The sequence below is a fragment of the Gymnoscopelus microlampas genome (genome assembly GCF_963454915.1).
Source record: "Gymnoscopelus microlampas genome assembly, chromosome: 14".
In the NCBI taxonomy this organism is placed as follows: Eukaryota; Metazoa; Chordata; class Actinopteri; order Myctophiformes; family Myctophidae; genus Gymnoscopelus; species Gymnoscopelus microlampas.
The window spans coordinates 2,733,892-2,746,050 of NC_139951.1; the positions used below are offsets into that span (position 1 = coordinate 2,733,892).

Genomic DNA, 12,159 nt, shown 5'->3' on the forward strand with positions numbered 1-12,159 from the left:
ATTGGGACGTTCACGGCATATTTTGCACCATTACGGTGCCTTCATCATCGGTGACGAGTGCCTCTAACAGCCGCTGCTGGCTGCATTCACGCAGCGAGGCAATGCGAGGCGATGCGAGGCAATACTCACACAATCACGTGCAGCATGCGTCCCCTCCTCCTGTGCCTAATGGCTGTACATGGGGCAGACGCATGCTTTAGCGTGATTGTGTGAGTGTGGCTAGTAAGTAAATTCCTAGCCTCGGTCTCCAGGCTTTTATTTTTTATTTTTGCTAAAAAACAAAAGCTTGGAAATTCCTGTCCCAGCTGTTGGTACGCAAAAGCACCTCGCGTCGTCTGATGTGCCGCGCATTATTTATTTTGGGTGCGCATGCGCACCAGTTATATGCACCCCTGGTTAATAGACTGATACATGGTTCTTACCTCCTACGACGTGCAGAATGTGTCCGGTGGACGTCACCACCAGTACGCGGTGATGTCCCGTGTCGGCGATGACCAGCCTCTTGGACGCCCGGTCCACGGCAACCTTCCCGGGGAAGGAGAGGAGGGTGGGGGGCAGGGAGTCTCTGTACAGCTGGGTTCCCACGCCGTGGCCCTTCAGGAGACCCCGTTCCTCCCCGTAGAACCGGAGGGCGGCGGCGGCGAACAGCGCGAGCCGCTCGCGGTTTTCCTCGCCGACCTATTATCGGTGGTCGTGATCGGTGTTAATTTTGACGACTGAGACTATGACGAAAAATGTTCCTCGACTTGCCTTTTTTCCCCTGACAAAAACTAAATAAAACTAAATTAAAACTAAGCTATGATGACAAAAAAAAAACGTTTTCACCCAGTGCCAATTGTCTAAGTAATCCTGGGCGCTACACTCCCCCTGCCAGCCTAGGGAGCCCATAGCCGAGCTCATGCCTCCTTCAATGCATGAGAGCCAACTGACCTTCTTGTCACCTGACAGGGGAGAGTTTCCCCGGTAGGACGTAGCGCGTGGAAGGAACACGTTATTCCAACCAGTTCCTTTACCTCCATCAGGCGCACCGGTTATCAAGAGGGAGGCGGTATAGCGACCAGGATTACCGCGATCCAAAGATCGTCAAAATACGGTAAAAAACACTGGCATGGGGATGAAAAACTATGTTTTAATCTCAGGCAGTCAATGTGTTAAAGACCTGGTCTAGAAAATACAAATGCTTATTTTAAATAGGGTGATATTTCTTATTTTTCTTCTATTACCAGAGATAAGATGAGGATATAGAATATCGATATTTTGCAAGATCGTGACAAACACAAACCCACCACAGAGAGGAGCAGGTTTCCGCGCGGCCCCAGCAGTACCAGCGTTGGCCAGCAGGACACCTCCAGAGCGTGCCAGAGGCGCGCCTCGCCGTCGTTCACCACCGGGTGGCGTATGTCGTAGCGGAGCACGGCGCTGCGCACGTGGTCCACCACCTGCCAGAGATGGGTATATGTCAACAAAAATAGGCTCTGTGCACAGCAGCTATGTTGCAAAGAAATTGGGCCTCTTCTTACATCCTTCACAGGTTTTGCCAATGATACTAATGAAGGCTTTTACGGTGGTTCTCAAACTTTTAATTTCAAGGACCCCCATAACTCTGAGAGTGTACAAATGGAACCAAATGGACCCTTACGGGTTCATTTGGTTCCATTTGTACACTCTCAGAGTTACACACCTTTTAAAATGCACAATATCAGCACCCTGACTCTGTTTGACCAGAATGGAACAGAGCCTTCATTAGTATCATTGGTAACACCTGTGAAGGAAGTAAGAAGAGGCCCAATTTCTCTCCAAAATGGCTGCTAGCTCTGTGCACAGCAGCCATGTTGGAAAGAAATTGGGCCTCTTCCTTACTTCCTTCACAGGTCTAACCAATGTTACTAATGAGTAGCACAGTGGTTCTCAAACTTTTTTTGCCCCCAGAACTCTGAGCGTGTAAAAATTCAACCATTTGTACACTCTCAGAGTTACACACCTGTAAGGGTCAATTTGGAACCCCCTCAAGGAACCATGAGGGGTCCCTGGACCACACGTTGAGACCCACTGGTGTAGCAGAGTGTTTCCAGTGAGTCAACAACACCCTGACTCTGTTTGACCAGAATGGAACAGGGCCTTCATTAGTATCATTGGTAACCTGTGCAGGAAGTAAAGAAGAGGCCCAATTGCTTTCCAATCTGGTTTTTGGTTATTTTGTTCAACTGATGCAACACTGACATAACTGTAGTAAGTTCTGACGACTGTAGCTGTTGTCAGGCCGTCTATCTATATTGAAACATGGACATGGAAAAAGAAAAGACACTGACCTTTTCATTGGGGAACTTGGCAGAGTGCACACCCACTATAACTAATCCATCTGAGAGAAAAGAAACGACAGAAAGAGGAAAAAATAAGGAATAACATAATTGTCATACATCATCAAAATATGTTTTTAAAATGAGTAACTGTGCTATGGTCAATGGAATATGGTAAATGGTGAATTTATATAGCACCTTCATCTAAAGCGCATTATACATTTTATATTTTTGGTGGTATATGAAAACAAATGAAATAAGTGAAAAAAGTGAAAAAAGGCCCGGACGGTTGGCGTAACCGTCTGGGCACCTAGGATGGTAAATCCAGCCTGACAGTGTAACACAGCCCTTCACATATTAGAAGGACAATATCTGTCACCAGCACCAAGGACGTGTATTTTTGATTGATCTAACAAGGTTAAAATGGAGTTTGAAGTAACAATGGGTTTGTACAGGAAGGGGGCGTGTCTGGTCAAAAGAATATCAACTTAAAACTGTCTGGGGTGTAACACACAAGCCCGAGTAGACGTTAAAATGACCCTAAACAGTGAAATATCTCTTTAAGGCACTCGACAAAGAGAGCACTTGTTGTGACAGGGAAACCCATTTGGACTAGAGTGACGTGTGCCTGCCTATTAAACCAGCCCTTGGTCGGTAGTTTATGCAACTTAGGTTACATAAGACTGTGGGAACACAATTACACACAGCAATTTAACACAGATCTCTACTGTATGATAATAAATGGAGGCTTCAAAGAGTAACAATTGATCGATTAATCAATTCTAAAAAGATTTTCAAAAATTGCGAAAATTGCAGGTCTACAAGCTCACAATGTGTTACGGTGCGACCCGTGGTGAGCTTGCAGATCTGCTATATTTCAATATTTTTGCGCATCAGCAAAGTATAATAAAGGGCTTAAGTGGTAACCCAGACTAACCAACTTAGTTGATTATTTAAGAACAATTTATAATAATCGGTAATCAACGGTCACACACACACACACACACACACACACACACACACACACACACACACACACACACACACACACACACACACACACACACACACACACACACACACACACACACACACGGGGAGAGAGAAAGCATCCTCTGTCTCCTCCGTAAATAAACATCACACTCGCTTAACATAAGTTGAGAGCAGTGAACCAGACAGCCAATCATAGCTGTCGGGTTAAAACCTTGTATGTCAAAAAAAAAGAAAAAAAAGAACCATGTGTTCCAATAGATACAATGTAGTTATTACATTTTTCCATCTTTCGCCGCAGGCTGAGAACCCACCTCTTCAGGAAACACTACCCTTCCTCTTTGCCTTGCCTGCTTGTTGTCGATTAGTTGTACGAGCTCTTGTCTTATTGGATCTTGTTTATTCGATACGTATTTAGTTTTTTAGCTCTTGCTCATTTGATGTTCCTACTTGTCTCATCGGTTTAACCAAATGGATCCGTATAGGGTCCATTTGGTTCCATTTGTAAAAAGTTTGAGAACCAGTTCGCTACAGTATGTTAAATGGAACAGAGCCTTAATATCATTGATAAGACCTGGAACGCATCTGTGTCACTTTAGATTTCTTTGGCTATTCAAAAATAGCAGATATACAAGCCCATAGCGCGGCACCGAGTGCCGCGCTATGGGCTTGTAGATCTGCTATTTTTTAAAAATCTAGATTCTTTTTTTTTTTTAATAAACTGTTAGGATTTAGAAAATCTTAATGGGTTAATATCATCGATAAGACTTGTGAAGGAAGTAAGGAAGAGGCCCAATTTCGTTCCATTATCCGGCTGCTGTGCGTAGAGTCTATTTATGGGACGAAACATGAAACGTTGAAACATGGAGATAGAAGGTTTCTGAAGTTGAAAGACAACAGCAGTGCATTGTTATCAGTGATCTGCTGTGTGTGTGTGTGTGTGTGTGTGTGTGTGTGTGTGTGTGTGTGTGTGTGTGTGTGTGTGTGTGTGTGTGTGTGTGTGTGTGTGTGTGTGCGTGCGTGCGTGCGTGCGTGCGTGCGTGCGTGCGTGCGTGCGTGCGTGCGTGCGTGCGTGCGTGCGTGCGTGCGTTCACCCTGGGCTGCAGCCAAGCAGTACAGTAGACCAGGCTGCAGCCAGGGTGGGGGTCCGACCGCAGGGGACGCACGACTTGGCTCTCACACACACACACACACACACAACGCTGGCATACGGTAATACGGTATGTACCCGCAGCTAATGCCAGAGATAGGAGCAGCGAGATAACGCGCGACGGCTGTGTGTGTGTGTGTGTGTGTGTGTGTGTGTGTGTGTGTGTGTGTGTGTGTGTGTGTGTGTGTGTGTGTGTGTGTGTGTGTGTGTGTGTGTGTGTGTGTGTGTGTGTACACACTATACTATACTCGTGAGGACCAAATGTCCGGTCCCCACATACAGTATAGTAGCAGTGGTGGAAAGTAAAGTACATTTACTTAAGTACTGTACTTAAGTGCAATTTTGAGGTATTTGTGCTTTACTTGAGTATTTCCAATTTCCAATACTTTCACTTCTACTCCACTACATCTCAGAGGCAAATATTGTACTTTTACTCCACTACAATTATTTGAAAACTTTAGACACTAGTTACTTTTGATTTTGATTGTTATTACAAAACATACATTAACCACTTCAGCTCCATATACATTTCGGCCGTTTGAAAATAGCCGATCTACAAGCTTGTGAGCTTATAGATCTGCTATTTAGATATATATACATTTGAAAACTTGAAGTAGGACATTCTGCATAACGAGTACTTTCTACTTTTGGTACTTTCAGTACATTTTGACACCAATACTTTTGCACTTTTACTCAAGTAAATTTAGAATTCCGGACTTTTACTTGTAACAGAGTATTTCTACATTGCAGAATTGATACTTTTACTTAAGTAAAAAAGATGGAGTACTTTTTCCATCCTTGTATAGTAGAATATGAGAAATAGATGTCACAGGGACCATTCTCCACGTTCTCACAAGATAAATGCTTGTTTTATCATTAAAACAGATTTTTAGAGATGGGTTTACAATTAGAAAAAAATCTCCAGGTTGAGGTTAGGTTTAGGGGTTAGGATTATACTTATAGGTGCATACCAGTGGCATGCACCAAAAAAAAAAATCACACCCAGTGTGAAGAGTTAATTAGTGTAACTGGTTGCATCTTTGTATTGCAATCAGCTGCAGCTGTTGAGGCCGTGCTCAAACATACGGACGGACGGACAGACAGACAGAGACAGACACACGGTCAAGTGTAGGAGTGGCTGGCACCACTCAAAAATTGCAGATCTACAAGCTCACAACGTGTCATAACATGTCGCGATGCGGCACGTTGTGAGCTTGTGGATCTGCAATTTTTGGGACTTAGGTTAGATATACAAGCTCATAGAGCGGCACCGAGTGCCGCGCTATGAGCTTGTTTTTTTTTTCGTGAAAATGTGTGCAAACCTTTGAATATATATATATTTTTAAGTGAACATTTGTAACTCAAATCTTTGCTTCTGGGGGGTCCCTGGAACAAAATATTTGAGAAGGGGGTCCGCGGCCAAATACATATCATTTTGGGGGTCCTTGACATGAAAAGGTTTGAGAACCACTGCCCTAAAATGTTGATGTCCTCACAAGTATGGTAATACAAACCTGCGTGTGTGTGTGTGTGTGTGTGTATGTGTGTGTGTGTGTGTGTGTGTGTGTGTGTGTGTGTGTGTGTGTGTGTGTGTGTGTGTGTGTGTGTGTGTGTGTGTGTGTGTGTGTGTGTGTGTGTGTGTGTGTGTGTGTGTGTGTGTGTGTGTGTGTGTGTGTGTGTGTGTGCGCGCGTGCGTGTTCTGGGCATGCAGTGGAAGGTGTAACTATGCATTTCCTGTAGAGTAACAGTGATAACACCCAGGCAGGCAGACAGATTATTATCACACCTCACAACGTTAACACAGGCTTAAAATAAGCACCCCCGCAGCGGAGTGCAGCAGGGCACCAGACCGGGCCCTCTACTCATTTTGACAAACGGAACATGTTTACAGCCCTGACTACTGACAGCTCTTTGATTAAAAGGTAGGGTAAGTGATATTTTCTTTTAAAAATGTTATCCCACGATTTTGCAACCCCATTTTTTCACCCAGTGCCAATTGTCAAAGTAATCCTGGGCGCTACACTCCCTCTGCCAACCTAGGGAGAACCCAGAAGCCGAGCTCATGCCTTCTTCAATGCATGTGGGCTAACAGGTAGCGCTGTCGCCTCACAGCTAGAAGGTCCTGGGTTCGATTCCCGCAGGGGACACTGTGGGCGTCATCAGTGCCCATACCTAGGTGGGGTTGGCAAAAGAGCCTTTCTGTGTGGAGTTTGCATGTTCTCCCTGTGTCTCCTAGGGTAGGTACCCTCACAAAAACATGCAGTAATCCTGGTCACTATACTGCCTCCCCCTGGCCAGCCAGTTGGCTCTCATGCATTGAAGGACACATGAGCTCGGCCCTGGCCTCCCTAGGTTGGCAGAGGTAGGGTAGTGCCCAGGAGTACATAGTCAATTGGCACTGGGTGTAAAAAATGGGGTTACAAAATCGTGGGATGAAAATTTGGAAGTTTAAAAAAAAATGCATGAGGGCTAACAAGTCTTCTTATCACCTGACAGGGGGGAGTTTCCCTGGTAGGACGTAGCGCGTGGAAGGAACACGTTATTCCAACCAGTTCCCTTCCCCTCCATCAGGCGCCCCGGCTGACCAAGGGGAAGCGGTATAGCGACCAGGATTACTACTATGTTTTTTTGTGAGGGTACCTACCCTAGGGCAGTGGTTTTCAACAGGTGGTCCGGGGACCACCAGTGGTAACAGGGGGTCCCCAGCGAAAGTTAGTTAACATAGCGTCACAATCATTTTTAACCACTTAGCTTGAGTGCTATGAGCTTGTAGATCTGCTTTTTTTGAAAAACCTTGAAAAAGTGTGCATATCTTTGAATATTTATATTTTTTGATATCTTTGCCTCTGGGGGTCCCTGGCACAGAACATTTTCGAATGGGGATCCGCGGCCAAATGTATATCAAATTAGGGGTCCTTGGCATGAAAAAGGTTGAAAACCACTGCCCTAGGGGACATGGGGAGAAAATGCAAACTTCACACAGAAAGGCCCTTTCACCAACCCCACCTAGGGTATGGGCGCTGATGACGCGGAGGAGAGGACACGCCCCCAGCGCCCACAGCGTCCCTGGCGGGAATCGAACCCAGGACCTTCTAGCTGTGAGGGCGACAGCGCTACCGACAGCGCCACCGTTCCCCGTAAGTAAGTGATATTTTCTATTACAATAAGTGTTAGATAACTCTATATTCTGATAGTAATCATTGTTGCTAGAGTGTTTGTTCAGTAACAGGGGTCTCTCCATGTCTCTCCAGCTCTTTAGTAAAAAGAAAATGCATTTTCAGGTCGGGATACGAATTTTATCCAATCAGGAGAGAGGGAGAACTCACACAGGATAAAGGATAAACAAGTGAAATTGGAGGTGATGACACAACGCAATGAGCAGACACAATTGGAACTGGAACACTATAGTTATTTAAGCTGATAAATGGGTTCAATGAGAAACAAAAACTAAATAAAACAACTGTAAGAATCCTACACAGCTATATTTGCTAATACAATCAAAATCTATGTAACCACTTTAAAGCTGCACTATGTAGTTTGGGGTATCAGTGGCCACTTTGGACACAAATAACATGGCAGCCAACGTCTTTGACTTCATTACCCAAGAATCTCTGCAAGCATGTCCGGCGTAGCCTGGTAAACCCTCCCTCCGGAAATCTCATTTCCATTTGATTTCAGGAGTGAGTCTGGCCTGATCGCCCATTCTGCAATATTGGCTGTGTACACCAAATGGACGACCCTATCAGCGTCGTTGCACATCGTTCTGTGATTGACAGCGACAGTTGGCCAATCAGGTGGCGAGTTCGAGTGAGCCCGAATGGCACCGAGTGCAGCCTGAATGCAGCCGACAAAACACGAACGGCAGCCATCTTTTCTGTCCACTATTTTCTCCGCTGTTTTTTTTTTTCTCCGCTCTCAAACTTCTATTTTGAGGCATGGAATTTACTATCGTTTGGATAGAATTTAGTTGTTTAACTTCATATATGTGGTCAATTAATCATGACAGAGCCTATTTAAAAATAAAAATTCAGAGAACCGGCCAGGGCGGGCAGTGACACACATGTATCCCAATAAGGCAACCTATTTTGGGCATGGCCATCTCAAAAGTCCCGTTGCGTCACATTAGTCTGGTGAACTGCTGATTGGCTGAAGGGGAAAAACGATCATTGGCTGAAGGGGTTGTCAGTCAACAGTATTACTCCCGCCCAACTCCAGCCCACAGCCAATATTGCAGAATGGGCGATCAGGCCAGACTCACTCCTGAAATCAAATGGAAATGAGATTTCCGGAGGGAGGGTTTCATTGTAGCACACCGGAAACGGTAATGAATGTCAATCGAAGATTTTCGTTCCCATCCGCCGCCGCTCTAAAGCTTCCGCTAAATCGCCATTATCTCGGTGTTGTTTTTCTCCGCGCTGAACACTGTTTAATAGAAACTGCGACTACTGCAAAATGGAAAGTCGCCGATTGAACATTTCTTCTCTGGGCCACTCACACAGCTACCCTGTGTGTCTACAAACAGTTGAACGCGCGATCATAAGGGATTTAACGAGGTCTGTGGCAAGGTGAAAAAAAAACAAAAAACAATACAACGCTGGCAGTGGTGAGTACATTATGATATTAAACTCTGGCATGGAATGTGTTAATGGATGAATGGTGTTAAACAGTGTGTACTACGTGGATGATGTGTTTTCTTATACCTTTGACAGAGTGTGTGTTCTCCAGGCGGTGCAGGTCAGGCAGGATGTGCATGCAGTTGATGCAGCAGTAGGTGAAGAAGTCCAGGAGAACCACCTTACCGCTCAGCTCTGCTGCCAGGGACAGAGGAGCCTCCACGTTCAGCCATTCCAGGTCTAGAGAACAAAAAACAAATCACATCATTTACCCTTTTAGGGCAAGGGGGTCTTCAACAAGAGGGGTCCGGGACCACTAGGGGGTCCTCAGAGTTACAAAGTGATAGGAACTTTTTTTGTTTGTTTATTTCGCAACTCTCGCATCCCTATTCTGAGGGGAACATTAGCCAAAAAAAATAGCAGATCTACAAGCTCGCAACGCCGTTGAGAGCTTGTAGATCTGCTATTTTCGGCCAAGAGTTTTGACGGACAGACAGACAATTAAATATTTAGCTACAGTCAATAGACAGTAAAGGAATTGTGGACCAAACCAAATAACTGAACATATCGGACAAAATCATGTCTAACAACAACAAACAAGTTGTTAAATCGGGGTCCAAGAGATGAAGATTTTCAAATAAAAGGTGGGTCCTTAGTTTCTACAAAGTTTGACAAATCACTGATGCTTTGAAGTCTCTATGATCTGGCCTGTCTACCTTTTAATTAGTTCATTAACATAAGTGCACACTGTGGCAGCGTGCATACGATAAATAGCTGTGCTTTTTAATACATTTATATAGCTATGTGTTTGATCATGTGTCATTTCAAAAGTTATTATTAACTTGTTTAACAGTCAATCCAATCAATGAGTACGAGACCACAGGGCCAGTGGTCTTACTGTAGCCTGTGCAGCATATCTTTTCGGGTCTATGATCCGGTCGGGAGCGGAAGTAACTCTACGTCACCAGGCGCGTGACCGTCATCCGCGTCATCAGGCGGCCGGATGGGCAGATCCGGAAAGACTTCACCCCAAAATAGGTCCGTCCTAATAAAATCCTTGATGCGGCGTAGTTTAGCTTATTTTTTTTATATAAATGTGAGTGTACTTTCCGGAGACTATTTAGCGTCTGTATTATGCCACGGGTAAATTCTACTCCATTTAAATAGGGATTGGCTCTATGCACAGCAGCCATATTGGACAGAAAGTGGGCCCCTTCATTGCTTCCTTCACAGGTGTTACCAATGACACTAATGAAGGCTCTGTTCCATTTAAGTGTAGCACAGTGGTTCTCAAACCTTTTAATTTCAAGGACCCACTAGTATTTCTAGTGAGCCAACATGCACAATATCAGCACCCTGACTATGTTTGACCAGAATGGAACAGAGCCTTCATTAGTATCATTGGTAACACCTGTGAAGGAAGTAAGAAGAGGCCCAATTTTTCTCCAAAATGGCTGCTGTGCATAGAGCCTATTGGGGAACCAAAACAAAGCGGCACCGCAAAACCGGATGGGCAAAATCCAGAAAGAGATTTTTTATTTTATTTTTCCCCAGTAGGCGTGGCCAAGACCGGATCACACGGGTCTTTAATAACGCATATCAGGCTTTCTACCTCCGAGGTGGAAAGACTGGTGATGCGAGGTTAGCCTTACTGTAAACCAGAGGTTCTTAGAGTGGGGTCTGGGGACCCCCAGGGTTCCTTGGGGACATAACCTTTTCAGATTGCATCTCCGCTGCCAAAAACAACTTTGACAACCACTGGCATAATGTATATGCTGGGGTTCCCTGGCTGGAACATAATATTATCAGATGGGGGTCCACAGATAATAGATACATATTCATTTGGGGGTTGAGTGACAAGACATGAAAAGTTGTCTGTGTAAAGTTTTTTTTACCAGTGGCGTAAAGTAACTAAGTACACATACTCAAGTACTGTACTTAAGTACAATTTTGAGGCATTTTTACTTTCTTCAGTATTTAGTTTACAATACTTTTACTTCTACCCCATTACATCTCAGAGGCAAATATTGTACTTTTTACTCCATCTACAATTATTTTAAAACATTAGTTACTACTTTGTAGATGTGTATTATTATTACAAAACACGCATTAACCACTTTAGCCTTATATATACACTTCGGCTATTTGAAAATAGCAGATCCACAAGTAGATCTGCTATTTTCAAAAGATTTTTATAGGTACATATTGAACTTGTGAAATGGGACATTCTGCATATTATTTTACTTTTGGTACTTTAAGTACATTCTGATACCAATACATTTTAGTAAATTTTGTTCCGGACTTTTTATTGTAACTGAGTATTTCTACATTAAAGTATTGACACTTTTACTTAAAGTAAAACATTTGAGTTCTTATGGCGAAACAGGTTCCTGGTTTCCTGGTCATGACAGTCATGACTGTGGCGAAACGTGTCCTGGTTTTGGACATTTCTCTATTTACAACCCGTTCATCTACATAAACGTTCAGATTTCAAATATAAAGTGCTGACCCCACGGCCATGGATGTAACAAGTTAAAACGCTTGGGTCTAAGTACCCGTATCTTCAGTATTGTTCAATAAAAAACATTTTAAACCGATCGGCGGCCATTTTTCCCATAGAGTTATAACGTATCAGCGTGCAATACCCCTTCCAACCGATAGGGTCGCGTAGTTGAAAGCAAATGAAGCATGATTATGAAAATGGCCAGCAATTGGATTAAAATGCTTTTTTTATTGAACAATACGGAAGATACAAGTACTTAGACCCAGGCGTTTTAACTTGCTACATCCGTGGACGTGGGGTAAACACTTTATATTTGAAATCTGAACGTTTATGTAGATGTACTGGCTGTAAATGGAGAAAATGCAAAAAGCAGGAACAAGTAGCGCCATGACACTGAGTATGAGACAACACTGGGCTAGTGGTCATGGTATAAAGTGGTCTTTACCCGGGTCAAAGTCAGGTATTCTCAGGTCTAATTCATCCAGTTTCTTCAGATAGTCCAGCACTAGCTGTTGTCGTTCATTCTGGGTGGAGGCTTCATCCAGGGCGACGTCCAGAGCACTTTGAAGAGGAAATAAAGTGAACAGACTGCTCCCAGACGCCATG

The 12,159-nt window shown here is 44.1% G+C and overlaps 1 protein-coding gene across 2 annotated transcripts in view; it reads right to left on the minus strand.

The window, feature by feature from the left end:
- Positions 1-12,159, minus strand: part of nhlrc2 (NHL repeat containing 2) — a 42,221-nt gene extending 30,062 nt beyond the window's left edge. For both annotated transcript variants that reach the window (XM_084077945.1, XM_084077946.1), the window contains exons 1-5: positions 11,999-12,159; positions 9,138-9,290; positions 2,310-2,359; positions 1,287-1,439; positions 423-678 (exon numbers count right to left, since the gene is read on the minus strand). In XM_084077945.1, the coding sequence (XP_083934071.1) occupies positions 423-678; positions 1,287-1,439; positions 2,310-2,359; positions 9,138-9,290; positions 11,999-12,158 (772 nt within the window). In that variant the 5' untranslated portion in view covers position 12,159. The remainder of the gene's footprint in view (positions 1-422; positions 679-1,286; positions 1,440-2,309; positions 2,360-9,137; positions 9,291-11,998) is intronic.